Below are 21,306 nucleotides of genomic sequence, written 5' to 3' on the forward strand. Positions count from 1 at the left end.
TTTATATTTAGAATGGAAAGTGAAGGGCGTATCCCCTAGAAAATACTCCTAATGAACAAATTATCTGGACAAAGTGTAAATAGTTCTAGTTTTTATCATAGTTGGGAAGTAGAGATATTTTTCTTATCTTGTAAAAAACTTTGGCTACTTATATATGATTTGATTAGGTGGTTTCAAACTAGCAGCGTTAAACTTTTCAACCAGAAATTTACCCTACATAAAATATAATTTATCCCTTCAGACAATCCAAAGAAAATACATTGAAATTTTTTGATTCTATTTATTTTACTTCAGTTTGTTATTATTTTTAGAATTTTTCAATAGTACTTTAATGTTTTAGTTAGAATGAATATATGTCATGTTTCATTTTTAAAAAGAAAGATAAAATATTATCAGCGTCCCACCTGTATTAAGGGCCGCAATTAGGCTAAATTTATCTTATTGTCACTTCAAATTAGACAATTTCATACTTGGATTTCAAGATTAGAATAGCAATAATTTCTAGAGGCGAAGCTTATCATGGTTTGGGCGTATCCGTATGTATTAGATGCTCCGTTAACATCATAAAATTGTCCTTTTAAAAAAAATTATTAATATTTTTGTTTATGTAGGAATTGTAGCTACTCTTTATGATTGGTTTGATCAAACTATTGTTGAATGATAGTAATTATATTTGTAATGATGAATTCTATGACAATTAGGTACAATATTAAGTAACTTTGATTCGAGTTTATAACTTTTAAAATGAACATAAATGCATGAACTTGAATATAAACGATTATTTTTATTTTTATTCGTATTTTTAAAATCAAAATAATGAACTGTCCAATTTGAACAATTTGATCTCAGATAGACGAAACAATATTTCTTAATTAGCCACAAATATATTTTCATTGGGTTACTTTTTAGAGCCGAAAACAAGAACAAGAGTAATCAGTATCCAATTAGACGAATTATAGGTAAAATAATAAAATCGTTACATTGAAAATTTAGTAGATTTAGTATGAAATGTCAAGGTACTATACAACATATGTGATCTGCCTTTTTATGAACTATGGAATTCCCCCTACTATAATATCTTGGGACTGATGACGTAGCTTGTCTCTTGTATGGAGCTGAAACTTCACACATACTCAGGGGATGCATATATACTATATACTAATATATAAAGTAGTAAGCTTTTTTTGTCTGTCACGAAGGATCGCGCTAACCGCTGAACCAATATTGTTCTAATTTACAGTGAAGCTTCTTATAGGTCCCGGGAAGGTTTTAAACTATTTTTGGGGAGGGTGTCTTCACACCCCTCCACCCCCCCCCAAAAAAAGAAATATTTTTTATTACTCTTGAAACTCAAATATAAAATGGGATGAGGTCGACATTTCCCCCTCCTACCCTTAGTGCCCCTAGAGGCTTCTAGGGGGCGTAGCCGCTAGTATCCTTATATAAAAGTATGAAAGACCTTGCTAACCGATATGATGCTCCTTTACAATGCAATGTTTTTTTCCCTATAAAGTAAATATTTCTTTTTAAACTATTGAAAACAAAACAAAATATTATACACTAGCGGCTTCGCACCTAGCCTCTAGGGGCTTTGCCCCAAGAGGTAATTAAAGAAAAAAAAATTACCTCTGGAAAAGCCCCCACAAATTTTAAATAATAAAAAAAAATTGAGGAGGGATTTTTTTCATTTTTTGGGGGATGGGGGTGTCCCACCCCCCAAGAAAATAGCCTAAAACCACCACAGGACCAGTAGGTATATTCCCTGAAGAGTAGATTCCGATCGGTTCAGTGGTTACCGAGATCTTAAGGGACGGACAGACAGACATCATTCTACTTTGTATTATAGATATTGTTTTATTAATGTGAAATATTTTACTGTATTTATATTATATAAAACAAGGATGACATTATCCGTAAAAGCGAAGCACTGAAACGGTAGGACAAACGGACATTAACACTTGTATAGTATCTGAACTGAAAAATCGGAACATAAATGTATAAATGTCGAAGCAAAATTGTAGGTAAATTTGCTGAAAAACTGCTTAAAAACAGGATAATGTTTATTGTTTTTGGACATACTTACATTTTTGGACTTGATTATAGAGTTCCTTCGCTTATAATATTGTTCTTTGTTGTCCCAGGAATCAATATACCAAAAATCAGATCAAACGGATAATTAAAACACTTGAAAATTTGTTGTTAAAAAAGTAGAAAAATCAACATGTTTAAAATGGACGAACGGACATTCTGGCAATGATTATAGAGTTGCTACGCTTTCTAAATCGTACCCAACTACTACAGGAATCATCATGCAAAGTTTGAAATCGATAGGACAATTCTAACATGCCTAAATTAACGAATAAAAGCTATCTATCTCGGAAGGACGTACGGACGGACGGACCGACCCTAATTATAGAAAAGCTTCGCTTTTAAAAATCCAAAAATATTATAGTTTATTTCATGCTATTTGTAATTATACTGAAATAAATTAAACTAATAATAGCTTCCATAGGTCCTGTGAAGGTTTATAATTTTTTGGGGGGAGGGTACAATTACCCTCCCGTGAGAATCGGCCCTAGAAAAATACATCCCAGTTTATTTTTTTGTCTTCCTATAAAGGCATATATGTAAATTTTAAAAACCGCAGAATAAAACTATAGAATAGCTTCGCTACAAGAGTAAACTATCTAACAATTTAAAGGGGCTGTTAGAAAAAAAGGGAGCAAAAAAGAAGGTTCAAATATGGAGAGGAATGATATTTAAGTAAGATAATACGAGATAATTAACAATTTATGTAGAACCTAAACGATAATAGACCAACCATAATTTGGGTTTTGGAATTTTTTGGTTTTCCTCAGACAAATGTGTATAATTTTTTTTCTATTCCAACACATTATGAATAAAAATGCTCTTAGAGCCTAGACGAGAACAGTCTTTAAAATAGCTTTAAAAGTGGTTTACTGGATCCTATTACAGTTCTTGGGAAAACTTTAGGTTATAATCCATAGACGGAAGCAAAACTCCAAGATGCTTGGGCCAAATAAATTTAGAAACAATTAAGCTACACTTTTCAAGAAATGTATATGGTTTCAGGCTATTTTCTATTGATATATTTATTTAAGGGGAGAGCTAGTTTTGGATAAGTCTACAAGTGGTCAGAGTCTGGTCTGATGTCTGACAAGAATTTATGAGTCTGGTAATAGGGACCATTATCATGTCAACTGATAACTTATAATCTTAAGACATTCATTTACACATGAAAAAACTCATAGCAGACAAGGAATGGAGATAGTTAGTAGGGATAGGTTAGTGAGAAAATTTTTTGTAGGTTCTGTGATCTATTACAAGTACAGTACTACCTGTCATACCTGTACTGGTATTCAGTGGTATCTTACCTCTTTCTAGTGTTGACTGTAAGGCCTGTGGTGACCTGTTATCTGTACAGTTCCACCTGTCATATCTGTACTGGTATTCACTGGTATCTTACCTCTTTCTAGTGTTGACTGTAAGGCCTGTGGTGACCTGTTATCTTTACAGTACCACCTGTCATACCTGTACTGGTATTCACTGTTATCTTACCTGTTTCTAGTGTTGACTGTAGGGCCTGTGGTGACCTGTTATCTGTACAGTACCACCTGTCATACCTGTACTGGTATTCACTGGTATCTTACCTGTTTCTAGTGTTGACTGTAAGGCCTGTGGTGACCTGTTATCTGTACAGTACCACCTGTCATACCTGTACTGGTATTCACTGTTATCTTACCTGTTTCTAGTGTTGACTGTAAGGCCTGTGGTGACCTGTTATCTTTACAGTTCCACCTGTCATACCTGTACTAGTTTGCACTGGTATCTTACCTCTTTCTAGTGTTGACTGTAGGGCCTGTGGTGACCTGTTATCTGTACAGTTCCACCTGTCATACCTGTACTGGTATTCACTGGTATCTTACCTCTTTCTAGTTTTGACTGTAGGGCCTGTGGTGACCTGTTATCTGTACAGTTCTACCTGTCATACCTGTACTGGTATTCACTGGTATCTTACCTGTTTCTAGTTTTGACTGTAGGGCCTGTGGTGACCTGTTATCTGTACAGTTCTACCTGTCATACCTGTACTAGTATGCACTGGTATCTTACCTCTTTCTAGTGTTGACTGTAGGGCCTGTGGTAACCTGTTATCTGTACAGTTCCACCTGTCATACCTGTTCTGGTTTTTACTTGTATCTTACCTCTTTCTAGTGTTGACTGTAGGGCCTGTGGTGACCTGTTATCTGTACAGTTCCACCTATCATTTCTGAACTGGTATTCACATTCAATGAGCCCCTGCTTGGTACCAAATGGAACTGACCTGAAAATGGATTAATTAATTTAAAAGATTGTTCAGTCTGCATTTCTAATTTCTCTCTCTTCTTTCCCCAAATATTCTGTTATTTTTTTTAAATAACATAAAAATAAATAGGTAAAACTGTGATTTATAGATATTATTATTTATTAAACTAAAAAGTGAAATAATATCAACATTTCTTGAATTCAATCATACTTGTGTATGATATTTTCAGGAAGGGAGGGGGAATTGGGCTGGTTATTATACTAGTTCCATACTAGTTTCAAAATTACTTTTCTTAATTGTTAGGTTGATCACTTTGTGGACTTTTCTTGAATTTTGATTGGTTGGCTCATTTAGTTGTGTGACCCAACGTTTCAACCAACAATTGTAATCTACAGAAGGGGTAATATTGAGTATTAACATTGGGATAGTACATCAATTTATCGTCCATTATCCTATCTCTTTAGATCACTGAATATTTTTGTAAAAAAAAATAATTCAGGATGAACAAACGAGATTAAAAACTAAAAAAACTTTAATCACAAGTCAAAAGCCTAATTTGAAAATTTTTAAAATTCTATAATCTAAAATGGCACGAAAATTTATTCTTTTTCTAAAAATTTTCTAAATTTTTTATGCCTTTTGGGGTTAGTTTTAAGTTATTTGTTTTTCTGAGGATAAAACCTTATTTTATGTTACACCCTGTAATAATGACAAATCCACCCCAAGCAAAACTTCAAATGCAAAGATTAAATTTTAAACTTTTATATTTCTGTGAATTCTGAGAGAAAATCAATTGAAGGAATAATCATTTTTTGTTTGGGGCCATAGAATAAGGTTTTATGTAGAATACTGATTATGTATGCTCAGATAGATTAATATGTGGAAAAATCAAATAATACTTTGTAGGTTAATGATATTGAATAAGGGTGAAAAATACGCCATAAAAAATCTGCTTTGCGCGGTATTGTTTTCCTCTATTTGTAGTTTTTTAAAGCTTGGACGTATTTGGTCCCAAATAAAAGAAATCTTAAAATTTTGAGGGTGAGTTTTGTTGACCCAAAACTTTAAATTAACCATGCAATTGATTTCTAAATCTGATTTTTTTATGTTTATCCAGTAATATTAATCTACCAATATAAAAGTCTACTGTAATATATGTTTGTTTTGGATATATTTCATAAATCCGCAGTGGAAACTTTTAAATTGTTAGTTTACGAGTGAACAGAGATTTATTGACGGGGAAGGGAGGGAGGGATGGGGAGGGTTGTTATGGTTTGGATTTTTTTTGCAAAAAGTAAATATAAAAAAAAATACATTCTTTTAAATCAAAATAAATAATCATTTTGAAAAAGAACTATACTTTTTAAATATCTTCTTTATACCTAGACAGGTTATGTTTTTGTAGGTTAATTAAATTTCATTGTTAAAATTTAGCCAAAAAATTCAAGCCATTTTTAAAGGTACTAAGCATTTTTTTTATAAACAATCATGATATTATTATGTTGATTGTAAAAAGAGAAAAATATAAAAATTGATAAATCTATAAATAACCATTTTCTTACTCTTCAAAATCTCTATTCTAAAGAGTTAAAAAGATAAACATATAAATTAGGCTTTTTTTGCAAAAAATATCGAAAAAGTCGAAAGGCTTTTTTGTATGTAGCTAAAAATATCGAAAATGGCTGGTCCGAATAGGATGTATATTTGCAGATCATCTTTAACAATATCTTGATGTGGTTTTAGGCTTTTTTTCTGACCTCACCCACCCATCCTAGGTAAAGCAACTAGTATGCTAAAAATGGGATTTGATCAAATTTTTCTTACTCTACCTAATCTCTATGAGTCTATTCTGAATAGTTGAAAAGAATGAAATATTTAAATGTAATAAATCTGAAAGGAGGATATGAAACCACTTTTCACTCCTATATTCATACTTAGCTTTAAACATATTAATGGATCTAATAATTAAGGATGCATATTTTTAAATTAACAAGGACAATTATGTACATAATGATTGATATAAAAGCAAACTAACAACATAACAAATGAAAAAATACTAATTTACTGTATAAGAGAAAGGTTTCTAGATTAGTGCTTTTAATGGCAAAAATTCGATTTTTATAAGTATTGCTGATAAAGTCAATTTTTCTTAACTTACTCAGGCGGAGCTAGATTTGTTTGGCCCCCACATATGATATTTTTAAAAATTGAGCTTTACGAGGGGGGAAGGAGAGGGGGGGGGGTGTAATACATGGCAAGAACATTAGGTATATCCCATGAAGAGTAGAAATTTATTTGTAGTGTACATTGTGATGCTGTTCTGATTTGTACTACACTTAGATAAGGCTAAGAAGTCGTGACCATATCCATATTTATTAGATTCTCTAGAGAGAAGACAAACAAAAAACTGAGGTACGTTGACAGAGACATTTCACTTTGAAATTTTATAATTTCTCCAATTCTAAATCTCCCCCAGCCAGAAAAGAGTGGCTCTTGGTAACAAAAGGATAGTTCCTAATAAGAATCCGACTAAATTAAGTAAACTTAGGTTTTTTTTAAATGTCAATACTAAGAACTACATTTACGTAGTTCATACATATTTTTAAAACCCTGCATTTTCAACAACTGTTAATTTTTAATTCAATTTCAAAAGCTCCTTTATAAAAAAAGAGCTAAGAATAAAAAAAATTTTAATATGCTAAGCTGGTTCAATACCTTTCATGGTTCTACCTCTTTCAACATTGTCTCAACTTTTTGCCTTGAAAACATATATGCATAGAAACTACTCGGTGAAACAATATTCTTAAATATCACGGAGGTAGGAGACATTGGACAGTTACTAATACTAATACAAAAGGTTTATAATCACGTTCTGTCGTTCGTTAGCTTAAAAACGTTAGAGGTTTAGATAGAATATTGATTGGGTTGTACAAAGTGGCAGAGTCCAAAGCTTACCACCAATAGGGATAATTATTTTCCTCATAATTAGGTGTACATAAAAATTATAGTCCATTGCCCCAACCCTGGATATCCCCTGCTAAAAATAAACTATAGAAAATGTTAAAAATCGATGGATATATTAAGCTTATTGAATACTTGCTATAGATATACATTCATTATGGTGAAAAAGGATATATTTTTCATAGTGTAGTATTTTATTTTGAAAAGAGGGTTACTTGGAGATTAAAAAAGTATTTTGGAAACAATGAAAATATTTAACCATAATACCTAATACATACATATGAGTTATTATGTACAGAATGATGGTTAATTTATGTATATCATCAAGATGGACTTGCAAACTTATATTGGTATTTATAGGTAGAGAATTAGGGCTACGAAAAGCTGTAACATTACAATGAATACAAGACAGAAAACAATCATAGATCCGTAGATGTGTTTTGTAGATATAATTTCACAGAGTATAACATTTATGATATTTATATTGAGAAAGAAGTGAGAATGAATTATTATTTTTTTTGTTGTCCTCTCCCTCCTTAAAAATTTTAATAGTTATTTCTCGTATCGTATTATAAACGGCTTTCCGCGGATATAGAATGTACAATTATAAGATTAAAACTATTTATTTTAGCCCCGAGGTGCCGGAGGCACCGGCTAAAAAAACTGGTTTCAATCTTATGATTGAACATTTCTATATTCGTAGAAAACTGGATATAATACGATGCTAGACATAGTTTTTTCGTATGGATGAGAACCGGTTCCTATCCACCGGATTCAAATGAATACGAGAAAAATACTTTAATGTTTCTGTATATCTAATAAAAAACAAACTAGTAATTTTCTGACTTTGAATCTACAAATTGAAGCAGATATTAATAGAGATGCTACGCATATCAAATACTTACTGAACAGTTTCTGGCCACTTGGTGCACATCTTTTTCTGTTGTTGTATTAGACCAGGCATGTTCAGGCAGACTCCTATCTCCTCGTCCCCCTGATCTGACTGCATCCTGTCCAGCGGGCTACCCTTGCCAGCATCCTTTTGCTGGAACATGTTCTCGTACCCAGGGAATCCTCCCAACATACTTAGGGGCCTAAAAATATTAGGACTGTTATTAAATATAAAGTTTAATATTTTAAACATGAAAAAAATAAAATGAGTAAATATAACCTGAAAATTTTTAGGTAGTTTTTATTTTATTTTATTAGAATTGAAATTATTTTAATTTGAAATATCTCCGATTAATATGCATCTACTTATTATGTATATCAATATTTTGTGCTTCACTACTTATGGGTTGTTTCAAAAATGAAAAAAATTAAAATCAATCAAATCAATTTTGTATCATTCTATCTACATTATTTTTTCCTATTTTCGACTGTTTATCGCCGCCACAAAACAAACATTTATCTAAATTACTAATTTGTTTGAAACCTTTCATTGGAATTAGATAATTGTAGAATTCAAAAAAGTCAGGGAGACAGGGACCAATGCCAATTCAATGGCAATTGTTTTTCCTATACAGAAAAGTTTGACTTTCAAATTCAATTTTAAGATCTTTAACATACCTTTAACAAGGAAGGCACCTTTTACCTTTTATTTGCAGAGGTTCCTTAAATTTACAATTAATTGGCGAAAAATGTTTAAATAATTATAATGTGTTAAAGTTACATTTCCCTGACTCCTGATACATACCAAAGGTGTTCCATGTTTCATATACGCAAAAAAAACAGAATAGCAAATAGGAGTAGTTAAGTGCTATTTAATAATGCAACTGTTGCAGTTTGCGCTGTAATAGTTATTTGGGGTTCTGATGATTTAGCAATTTTTTTTGCGGGATCAATGGAATACTTTTGGCAAACTTAGAGGTAAGCAGGGTGAAAATGAGGGAAAAAGCGAATGAAACATAAAATCCTTTCTAAGCTAATAAGACCAATAAAAACACCCCCTATTTCCAATTTAAAAAATTACCCTTGGGATCCTATCCCTGCTGGCCTTACCTTAAATGACCTTACCTAATATAACCCTTTCAAAAACATGTCTTTTCAAAAGTAAGTTTAAGGTCCACTTACAGTTTGAGGGATATTTGGAATGGAACTGCATCCCAATTCAAACTTTTTTTGCAAATCTGGGTAAAACAGACAGCCGGGAATACTGGAATATATATATGGAGGGAGCAGGGAAAGGTATATTGCAAAATTTAGCAGGAGTAGTTGAGGCAAAATTATTTTCTTTAGGTACATAATCCTACATAACTAACAGTAAGATATAATAGAAACAATTTTAAATTTATTGAATGGAATCTTAGCTATTACAGCTATAAAAAAATTTATAGTACAGCTTTTTATTGCTGCAATACTTAAAAATAATGATAAAACAAGGATGACAACACCAATAAATAGCGAAGCACTGAAAATTTATGGAAGGACGAACAGGCAAAATGAATTATAGAGAAGATGTTTAGTTGATAAATATGTAATAATCCCTAGAAATTACGAAACATTTCTGAAATAATAAAAAAAAAAAAATTTAGTGTCTTTTTATGTGTGACCGACAAACTGACGAACAAGGTAAATTATACACTTTATGCTCATTAATACAGGGAATCTTCACCAGAAATTTCAGCTGTCTATTTTTAATAGCACACGAAAAATCCCCATTTTCCCAAAGCGTTACGGGCGGACAGACAAAGTGAATCTTAACTAATAATTACTAATAACTATTATTTCAGAGATTTTATGTTCATCTTTTACTGAAAAATATTCTTAGAACATTAGTATTGTCATGTTGGTTAACCCAATTTGACTCTGGAAAGTATTGTTTTTAGCCAATATAAACTCTTTTAATCTGTTTCTCCGCTCTATATTTGTAACTGTGCATCATATTATACATATTTAAGCAGAAAAGTTGAGACTCTCCAATAAATAAATAAATAACACCAATAAATGGCCTAATTTTCACAGAAACACTATTTTCACCGTATGAAAATTGCAATACTAGAAAATTGGTGATGAAATTACTGAAATCAAGTTGACTTACATAATACACATGCTATAAGATAATATTTTATTGTTCAGTTAACTGAAAAAGCAAAAATATAAAAAGTATAAAACACTATGGAATAGGTGACTAGGGATCTAAAAGGATAAGACATTTGCCGACAAACATCTCCAAATTACTCCTTCTGTAAATTACAATTATATTGGTTAAAACGTTTGAAACTAAAAAAAATTAACCAACAAATCAAATTCAATAAAAGTCCCCAAAGTTGTTAAGCCAACGAATTAGAAAACGTTATAATAAAACTTGGGAATAGTGTAATAAACAGCTCAATGTCCCCTCTCTATATGTTGATTGAATGATATATGTTAGATTGAAAATTATTTTGGTATTTGCTTGTCCTTGTTTAAATTTTAAAAATAATCCATCAATCCCACATATGCTTGCTATAGGTTCATTACCAAAATAATAATTAAGTTTGTCTAAATGATCAACTAATGAACCAAGTTTTGGCTCAAGATTTGTTCAAGTCATGGATGATTTTAGATTCATAATTAGGTAGATAGGTAGATGATACTGCCTAGTTATTAAAAACAAACCAGAGAAATGAGAGTGAAAAATAGGAAATTAAATTGTTGTTATTAAAAAACTATGATATATAATTTTAAAGAATTGGTTATTAATTGCCGTTGATTGGTGCCGTTTACATTCTATTTATTCTATGACTACAAGTATTTAGTTAGCATCAAATATTCAATGCAAACCATACTCAAGTTGTTTACCAAAAATACATAAATACGCCAAATTAAATGTTAGTAGCATTGTTTTTTTAGGTTGAAAAAATATGTAAAAAATAAGACAGTTTTTTATTAAGTGGTAAATATGAAAAAAAAACCTGTATTTTATCACTTTATATGCTGCTAGTAGCCAAACAGCTTATATTCATGAACCGATTTAATCAAATTATTAAGTAGCAGGTATCTCGCAGCGCACGCAAATGCGCGAAATAACCAAACTGGGTCTTGGCTGTTTAATATTATATGAAAGTTTCTTGTGCTTCTAATAACCCTGTGCTAACTTAGCAATATATGTTACATTGTTGGATCCCCATTTAGGCTATAGGCGTTTGGCTAATATGGCAACACGTAAGCACATATTTACATATTGTAATACTTAGCCAAATAAAGCGTAATCATTATATTCTATTAGCAGGAGTTCTACAGCCGTTCTATAAATTTTTGCGGTCGCACGTTCTTAATTAGTGTAGATTTTAAATTCAGTGGTGGATTCTTAAAAATGTAGGCATGTCTCATCCGGCTACCCTTTATCTTTTAAGTACCCACGTTATGAATCGAGGTGGTTGTTTCCTTATCTAAGCAGTTTGCAAGATCTAAAAGACAGACAATAAAACATTCCCTTGTATAACTATACATGGATAAAATATACTATATTTTTTTCATTTGAACACAAAAGTTTGTTATTATAAACTAAAGAAGTTATGAAGAATTGAGATGATTATATTAAATGTGAATTATATTACCCGTAAACGGCACAAAGTGAATGTATTTGTATTTATAATTTGTTTATTATATTATACCATAAACAAGGGAAAGAAAGAAAACTAAATGGAAAAATAAAAGATACAAAGAAATGGATATAGAATTACTTGGATAATGCACCAGATTTTCACTTCTTTTAAGCTAGCTAATAGAACGATCGATATCCACCCTTCTCTCTTATGACTTTTTCACATCCCCTCCCCTGAAAATGGAGGAACGCATTGGCCAATAGCCGATGACTATATGAGCAACCTACACATATTCTCTGATAAAAATATAAAAAAATTTAGCATCAGATAATACTATATATTTATTTCATTGCTGTATAGCATCATCCCATACGTTTTAGCAAAAAAACCTCATTACGATATAAGGAATATTCCAACACTGTATTGAGTACTAGCGGCTTCGCCCCTAGCCCCTAGGGGCTTTGCCCTAAGAGATGGTAAAAAAAGTGTAAGGTGAAATTTGTAAGGACCAAGGAAATCTTCTACAAAGGAAATATTCCACAAAGGAAATCTTCTACAACGGAAATCTTCCACAAAGGGAATCTTCTACAAAGGACCAAGGATATTTCTTACAAAAAAAAAATAATGGGGAGGATTTTTTTTGTTTTTGGGGTGTTGGGGGTGAACCACCCCCCAAGAAAATAGCTTAAAACCACCACAGGACCAATAGGTATATACCCTGAAGAGTAGAATCCGATCAGTTCAGTGGTTACCGAGATCTTAAGGGACAGACGGACAGACATCAAGCTACTTTGTATTATAGATTACTTAGTGTTCTATGGAGTAATATGAATAAATAAAAAATGTGCATTTTATAGTATTATCTAATACTCTCTTTGGAATAAAATTCAATACGCTAGAAGGAAGTTTTTAATACTCTGGTTCGTAATTTTTGTTACTCTGTAGGGTAAGAATTGATACTAAAAACGCAATATCTCTGTATAGTAATAGTTATTACAGTATATAGTAATACATGTTGTTATATATTCTATTTGTTAATACAGCACACTTACGGGTCCAGGTCTAATACAACCCCAGCGTATCAATTGATACTAAATGAAAAAATTATTTTTACAGTGTATCACAATATCCATATAATATATATCCATTAACAAAGACGAGATAAATAATGAAAGATAGATAGAAATACAGATATACAAGTAGTAAGACAGAAAGAAAGATAGCCAGTGGGGTAGACAAACATATAGATATACAAATGAACAGATGGGTGAGAGAGATAGGAAGACAGATATACAAGTAGTAAGACAGAAAGAAAGATAGCCAGTGAGGTAGACAAACAGATAGATATACATATGTACAGATGGGTGTGAAAGATAGGAAGACAGACATACAAGTAGTAAGACAGAAAGAAAGATAGCCAGTGAGGTAGACAAACAGATAGATATACATATGTACAGATGGGTGTGAAAGATAGATCGAAAGGCATATATACAAGTAGTAAGACAGAAAGAAAGATAGCCAGTAAGGTAGACAAACAGATAGATATACAAATGTACAGATGGGTGTGAAAGATAGAAAGACAGCCATACAAGTAGTAAGACAGAAAGAAAGATAGCCAGTGAGGTAGACAAACAGATAGATATACATATGTACAGATGGTTGTGAAAGATAGAAAGACAGATATACAAGTAGTAAGACAGAAAGAAAGATAGCCAGTGGGGTAGACAAACAGATAGATATACAAATGTACAGATGGGTGAGAGAGATAGGAAGACAGCCATACAAGTAGTAAGACAGAAAGAAAGATAACCAGTGAGGTAGAGAAACAGATAGATATACAAATGTACAAATGGGTGTAAAAGAGAAAAACCTAAATATTCGTAAACCATGCTCAGTCACACACACATACACACACAAAGGTCAGTTGAATTTGAATTGCCGAATGTGTACACAGTTTCCTCGGTGTTTCCTCATCCTATTTTGATTTTTTTTGGAAGTTTGAAGTTTTTTTAGCTAGTATTAAATATTGAGATAGGATGAGGAAACACCGAGGAAACTGTGTACACATTCGGCAATTCAAATTCAACTCACACAAACACTTGTTAAAACATTATCACAAAGACAAAAAAATTAAAGATAGCAATGAAAATATTTTGACTTTGAAATTAAAGCAATTACGAGATTTAAACTATTCAGGGATAAGAAAATGATAATTAGTATAATTATGTTTGAAAATTGCTTATTTGCACCAACGATTCAAGATTTAATAAAAGTACCCAAAGTTTTTTAGTCAATAGAATATGAAACAGTTTGTTTAGGAAATCTTGGATACCAGTATAATTTAAAATCCAGTGTCCCTACCTCCCTGATCAACATAAAAGTGATTTTAAGCTGGAATTTTAACTATGAGATAATTTTCTGTGTTATGTATCAACCCTTTTCAAGGCATTGAACATGTTTAAAATCTTAATTATCCATAATTATTATCAAGTGTTGTAATTTGGTACTTGTAACTATGTGTATGTATATTACAACTACCCATTAATATTCTCTCAAACAAAGGAATAAGTAATAGAATTTAATACAAATATGATGATGAGTTGAAAGTTTATACTAATTCTTATGTTTAAATAACAAGGGAGGGATATGCCTGTATGTATCAAAAGATATTCTTAATTACAATGTAACTAAACCAAAAATTATTGGGTATTAAGGGGCGTTTCGTCTTATTTTCACAGTAGCTTTTTATAGGTTATTTTTGATTACGGGATTGCCCCTTAGGGGCTAGAAATAGGAGAAAATCTACTGTGAAAATACGACAAAATGCCCATTAAGAGGCGTTGTCACGAAAGAGATTATATCCAAATTATTTATCTCTTTATCCCATAAGCATAATACTTGAGTAAGCCACGCCCATTTGATTCTTATTCTGACACAGTTCATTACAAAATCTAAGCTATTTCTATTAATTTCTTAAAGTCTAAAAATTGATTGAAACACTGAAATTATTATGTTTTGCTTTTCATGGAAGTCTTATTATCAATAGGTTTAAGACACTTCCATCTTGAGAATGTGCCCTTCACTCATTACACCCTCTCCCCCCTCCACCACCCACAAAATCATTTCATACTAAAGAGAAGAAAAAGCCCCTAGAGTCTGAGAGCTAAACCACTAAGTGTGAAAAAATCTTTAATAAAATTTATATATATATGATTCAAACCATGTTTTGAAATGTATTTTTTTTCAAATTTATTCTAAAAGTTTATCGTTTGTATGTAACAAAGTGCATAAATAAATAACATTAAAAAATATTGGAAAAAAAAACTTTGAAACTAAATAACTTTACATAATATTCTAGACTTAAAGTCTCCTAAAGAATAAATATATATTTACCTCGCTCTACTTACTTAAATTTACAAGGGCATCACTATCCAGAACGTTTATATGTATACATTTAGTGGGCAATAAGCATTATAATGCGTCTTTAAAAAAAGGAATCAAAACAATAAGATATCAAAAGGGCCTAAACTATACTATTTTGTTATCATCTATATATAAAAGTATCAGGATTTCCATCACCGCTTAACCGATAAGGTTCTCCTTTACAATTTATCTTCTCATAGATCCAGGAAAGGTTTATAACCATTTTGGGAGAGGGAACAACCACACTCCAAGGAGAAATCGCCCCCAGATAATAATTATCCCACTCCAACCTTAAAATTTCGTTTTAAACTAAAATTTAAAATAGGGGTAGGGTCGCCCCCTCGCCTAACCTCAAGTAGCTGCTACCCAACAATATACATATATGTTAGCAATCACCTTTAAAAAATACCATAAAGTCGTTGATTGGCATAAAACACTCCTAATATTAGTTTTTCAAAAGAAATTTTGGGTATAGTCCCTTTCGTAACATCGCACCTTTTGGGGCGATTCTTCTTATTTTTCACAGTAGCTTTTCTCCTGCGGGGGGCTCTAACCCTGTGGGGTAATCACCTAACCCAATATAACCTAACCTAACTTAAAATAACCTATAAAAAGCATTTTAAAAATACGACGAATCGCCCCTTATGGGGCGATGTTACGAAAGGGACTATTCCCGAAATTTTGAAGCTATATTTTAGAGACGCATCTACGGACATTCATAATTTCTAAAGATGCTGCGATGCTTTAATAATCTGTAGAAAATGATGATATTTATCAGCTAGAAAATAACTTGGGGGGGGAAAGATTTGAGGTAAATCCTTCATTTTATGGCCGATCAATCCATTTTATTTCATGAAAATAAAGAGAAATATTAAGCAAGGATGAAGTATTATTTTGCCTTTAATTTTTCCGAATATCTAATATAACAGTTCCTTCAAATATTTAACTATGTGTTTTTTTTTAATAAAGTTTAAACTAAAAGAGAAATATTTTGTCTCGTTAACTATTGTTTAAAAAAGGATTTAAAAGATTTTTTTTTTGCAAGTTTCATATTCCTGTCAGTTCTAGCGTTTATTTATATATTGCTTTCTGAAAATAAATACCATTTACAGTATCAGAAATAAAACTCAAAATCAGTTTTCCCATTTTTGTTATAGGCAAAAAGGTAAGTATGAAAATTTTTTTTCGCCCTCCTTATAAGTTAGCATTAAAGTTCAAATTTTCTCTAAAATTTGTATCATATTTCATGGAGACTGGGGAAATATGAAATAACTTGCCAAATTAGTCCAGATTAAATGTGTAAAAGTTTATCAAATAAATTTGAAAAATGCAAATATCTAGAAAATATTTACATATTTCTTGTAACTTGTGTTTCATGAAACAAACTTTTAATTATTTTCATTAAATTTTAAATGAAAGTTTTTAAAATAAATCTTGATACAGCTTTTTAATGAACTTATGTCAATAAATTTCTTGGTATTTTCCTTAATTGTAAAAACATATACAGCATGACCCTCGAAAAAGTATTTTTAAGCATCTGCAGCCCTTATTTCTCAATGAATTATTAAAAAATGCATATGTCCTTGTTCTCCATAGTATTCCACGTAAGTAGATATAAAAATATTTTTTTTACCTCCATTAACACCGGAGATTTTTAGAGCTAAAGTTTTGAAAAAGTGACTGAGAAAAAGAATTTTTTTTGCTTCTCTTATTTTTTGGATGGTTATGTTATGTTTTTCTGGCAACTGAATAATGAGACACAAAGAAAAACAAGTTAACTAAATATTTCTTTTTTATTCCACCAAAAAATATAAATTTTTAATGGCAAAAAATACTACTGAATGAATTGATTATTTGCAAATTTTAGGTTATTTATTAACCCTTATTTATAGAAAAGGATTAATTATGACAGTTGCTCCGCCTACTTTTCTGACATCTCAATTATTTAATAGGGGGTAAATTAAGCTTTTTAGACTAAAAAATCATTATGTTTATTTTTTATTTTCTTTATAACTTTTTTGTTATTAAAGTTAGGATTGTGAAACAATAACAATTTTCCTGCTATATTCATAGAGATTTATTTGGTTTTTTAATCTTAAACAATTTTGCCTAATAAGTAAGTTTTTCAAAATATCATTAAACTAAAAAGACTCAAAAAATATGTGTAAAAAAATGCTTTTTACTCAAAAACTAAATTTTTTATTTCATTTTTGTATAAAGTTTCTGCTAGTAACAAAAATAAAAGGATTTCTAGCTTAATTTTGCTAAAAAAGTCGTTTCATGTTAAAAGTTACTTTTTCCTCAGTCACTTTTTCAAAACTTTAGCACTAAAAATCTCCGGTGTTAATGGAGGTAAAAAAAAATATTTTTATATCTACTTACGTGGAATACTATAGAGAACAAGGACATATGCATTTTTTAATAATTCATTGAGAAATAAGGGCTGCAGATGCTTAAAAATACTTTTTCGAGGGTCATGCTGTAATTTTTTAGTAGAAAAGATACTCTACAGTGATCAAATGTAGTCAGTCATTAACTCTTTATGACGGTACTAGTGGCTACGCCCCTAGAGGCCTCTAGGGGCACTTGAGGAGGGGAGAGTCGAATTTGATAATCCAATTTATTATTTTAGATTTTAAAAGAAAAAGTAAAAAAAAATTGGGGGGGATTTTTTTTAGGGGGGGGGGGGGGAGTGCTCCACCATTTTAATTTAAGCTAAAAAAATAGAATTTTTTTTTTTTTTTTTGGGGGGGTTAATTTTAGCCAAAAAATAGGAAACAATTTTTTTTTGGGAGGGTGGTGGTACCCTCCTTCAAAATAGTTATAAACCTTCCCTAGACCTATGAGAAGCTACCCTGTTAAGGAGAACCCGATCAGTTCAGCAGTTAGCGAGATCCTTCGGTACAAACAGCAACTTCCTATCATTACAGAACATACAGACATACATACATACATACATCCTGTTACTTTATTAAGAGTATTATTATTTTGTTAATGTTGTTTTCTTACCTTTCTCTCTATTTTCTATTTTTATGAAATACAAAATATTAAAATACAAGCACATTTTTTGTACTAAAACCTTAAAATTTAGTTATTACTGAAAAGTGCCCTATTGAAAGTTTAGTTATCTGGACTCTATCTAAAATTATGATATTTAAATTATGACTTCTGCGTACTTATAAAATTGTTGCAATATCCTTTCAAAACTTAAACAACCATCCCCCCACTCAAAAAAAATTAAAGTAAGTTAATTTCTGTGTCTGAGCAAAAGTAATTATTTTAGGGAAGATAATTGGTTAGCTAAGGTTAAGTAAAATGTGGGGTTAGCCCACATGGTGTAGGGTCCTACAGGGCTAAAACTCTGCAGGATTTAGGTTAATGAAGTGTTAGACATACATATAACCAGTCCATACTCTTCGTAACTATTCCTTCTCCCTACCACCCACTTTTATTTTCCTAGAATTTAACACGGGAGGGGGGTTAAGTGAGCCACGTGGTGATTAAAGGGAAAGCTTTTCATATCAACAATAAATTAGATTTATCAAAATTGAAAAGATGGAGTAAAAATTGAACTTGGACAATAAATTAGCCACAAATAGTTCTGGGTGTTTATCAAAAATGTTTGAGTAAATTAATAATAACTTCATGGTTTCCTCTCCCCTAAAGCTTTTATTCAAAACAATAAGAAAATGATTTACATATACATTTGCTGGAGCGGAAAGGGGTTATGTTCTTACAACAGGCTGGCTTTTTTTCTGTAAGTTACTTACTTCCTTCCCTTCTTCAAAATATCCACAAAAAAAACGATTGTGAACCAATTGTTCTAGCCGTCAACGAGATACAAAAAAACATCGAACTACTTTACAATATGAAGTAATTAATGAAGCAGCTTATAGTGCACATAAAAACATGTCGCCATACAATACAAATGACCAATGACAGGCCAGTATACATCTGATTTACCAATGCTAAAATATATCCCTCATTTTTTGTCGTCCCATGGGTGTTATTTGATACACTTTGTCCATTTTCTTGTATGACATCATTATTTATATAGCAACTATAAGCTGCTTCGAAATAATTCCCTTGTAAAAAAACATTCATTCATATCTTTTCTAGTTTCCTTTTTATTATAAAACACATAAGATGATAGGAAACTGTCATTGTCAATAAGTTTTCATTACAAATATTTCATCTAGATATTATTTAATTGACCGTATCATTTTTAATGCGCATATCTGACTTCACCTTGAAAGAAATCAAAAACGAATAATGTTTTGATTAAAAATAGTAATAAACAAAATATAGTCAGACTTTGTTTATCTTACAGCAATAAAACAAATTTCATTTCATAAACTAAAATATGTGAAAACTTGTAATTTGTAATAAAAGGAAGGAACTTTAATAAGAAACAAAGTACTAAATATATCAATAAAAATTGTTAAGATTTTAAGTTTGAAAAGGAACATTTTAATGTCCACAGGTAATAAGATTAACGAGGGTAAATTTAAACCGCCATTAATATGATAAAGCCATGAAAAGCTTCATACAAATTTGTAAAGCATATTAAAGCAATAAAATGGTTTGTCTTAGGGCTTGTCAGCCGCATTCGTAGACAGTACCTTAATTTCATAATTTGCGGTTGCAGCTTAACTATTTTAATCAATTGCCTAATCCAGAGCTGCCTGTCGGCGTAATTTTTAAAGATAATGTACAGCCGGCAATTCCACCACAGCCCTTAATATCAGCGGTCAAACAAAACGGCTACAGCTACAGTCATTCGCAACCATCGGACTGCCATATGCTTCGCCCCTAGCCTCTAGGGGCTTCGCCCCAAGAGGTAATGGAAAGTCAACTCTCCAGAATAATTTTCTAGTTATATTTTCAAAAAAGTTATTCTTTGCCGAATTACTCTTTGGTAAAATTAAACCTAGGTTGTGCACCGTGTGTACAAAAATTTCAATTCGTAAAAATTAAACCCAGGTTGTTCACCGTATACACAAAAATTAAAAACTCTCTTCTGTAAATTTTATTTAAAACCTATAATTGCGACAACTTTTTAAAGATGTCAATTTTTAAAAGTTTCAAAAAGCCCAAAATTTTTTTTGGGTGAAATGGGGTTTCATGGGGGCTTTGCCCCATGGTGCAGTGGGGTTCCCCCAACCCAATTACTGGTTTTTGTTTACAAAAATAAAAAAATTGGAAATGGGGATTTTTTTATTTTTGGGGGGTTTGGGTGTCCCATCCTCCTAGAAAATAGCCTAAAACAACCGGAGGACCAGTGGGTATATTCCCAGAAGAGTAGAGCCCAAATTGTTCAGCAGTTACTGAGATTTTACCAAAAATGAAGAAAAAAATTTTTTGGGGGGGTGGTTTTTTTATTGTTTTGGGGGGGTTGGGGGTGTCCCACCCCCAAGGAAAATAGCTTAAAACCATCACATGACCAGTAGGTATAATCCCTGAAGAGTAGAGCCCAATCGGTTCAGCGGTTACTGAGATCTTAAGCTTCAGACGGACAGACGGACAGACATCAAGCTACTTTGTATTATAGATATCCGCAGCCAGCCAGCCGCCTAATAAAGATGGCTGACAAGTCTCGGTTGTGATGACCATAAGGAGACTTAATGCTGTCAGATATTCAACAATTTCTGGTTAAAATTCTTCAACCATTCAACAGATTTAACCCCTTTCCTAATCCGAGGATTAAAAGTTTTTCCATCCAAGTCCAGCTCAAGATCAAATCGTAAGTTTTTAGCATTAAGTTGAAAGTTACAATGAAAATCAAAGATTAAAATTTGTTTGTTGAAAAAGTTTCAAAATAAATGATAACTTTCAGGATTTAAAGAAAAAGGCCAAGACAATAAATTTCTTGAATATAAATTTACAAATCTGTAAAAATATTCAATTTGACATAATTAATTTGAGCTTTTTAAGTAAAATATAGAACGAAAATAAATATTCATACGAATTTTTCCCCACGATTTTTAGTTCAATAATAATTTTCATTTGAAGCAAATAAATTAATTGTTACGAAGGCTACCATTCTTTTCAATGTACCTATTTTAAATT

The 21,306-nt window shown here is 31.4% G+C and overlaps 1 protein-coding gene across 1 annotated transcript in view; it reads right to left on the bottom strand.

Moving 5' to 3' along the window:
• The window catches only part of LOC145316082 (protein Wnt-4-like), a 52,314-nt gene that overhangs the window by 23,528 nt on the left and 7,480 nt on the right, over positions 1–21,306 (bottom strand). Inside the window, exons 2-3 of the mRNA XM_080156376.1 lie at positions 8,191–8,379; positions 4,224–4,342 (exon numbers count right to left, since the gene is read on the bottom strand). Of these exons, the coding sequence (XP_080012502.1) occupies positions 4,224–4,342; positions 8,191–8,379 (308 nt within the window). The remainder of the gene's footprint in view (positions 1–4,223; positions 4,343–8,190; positions 8,380–21,306) is intronic.

This window comes from Acartia tonsa, chromosome 4, assembly GCF_053477335.1.
Source record: "Acartia tonsa isolate MP-2025a chromosome 4, ASM5347733v1, whole genome shotgun sequence".
NCBI classification, from domain to species: domain Eukaryota; kingdom Metazoa; phylum Arthropoda; class Copepoda; order Calanoida; family Acartiidae; genus Acartia; species Acartia tonsa.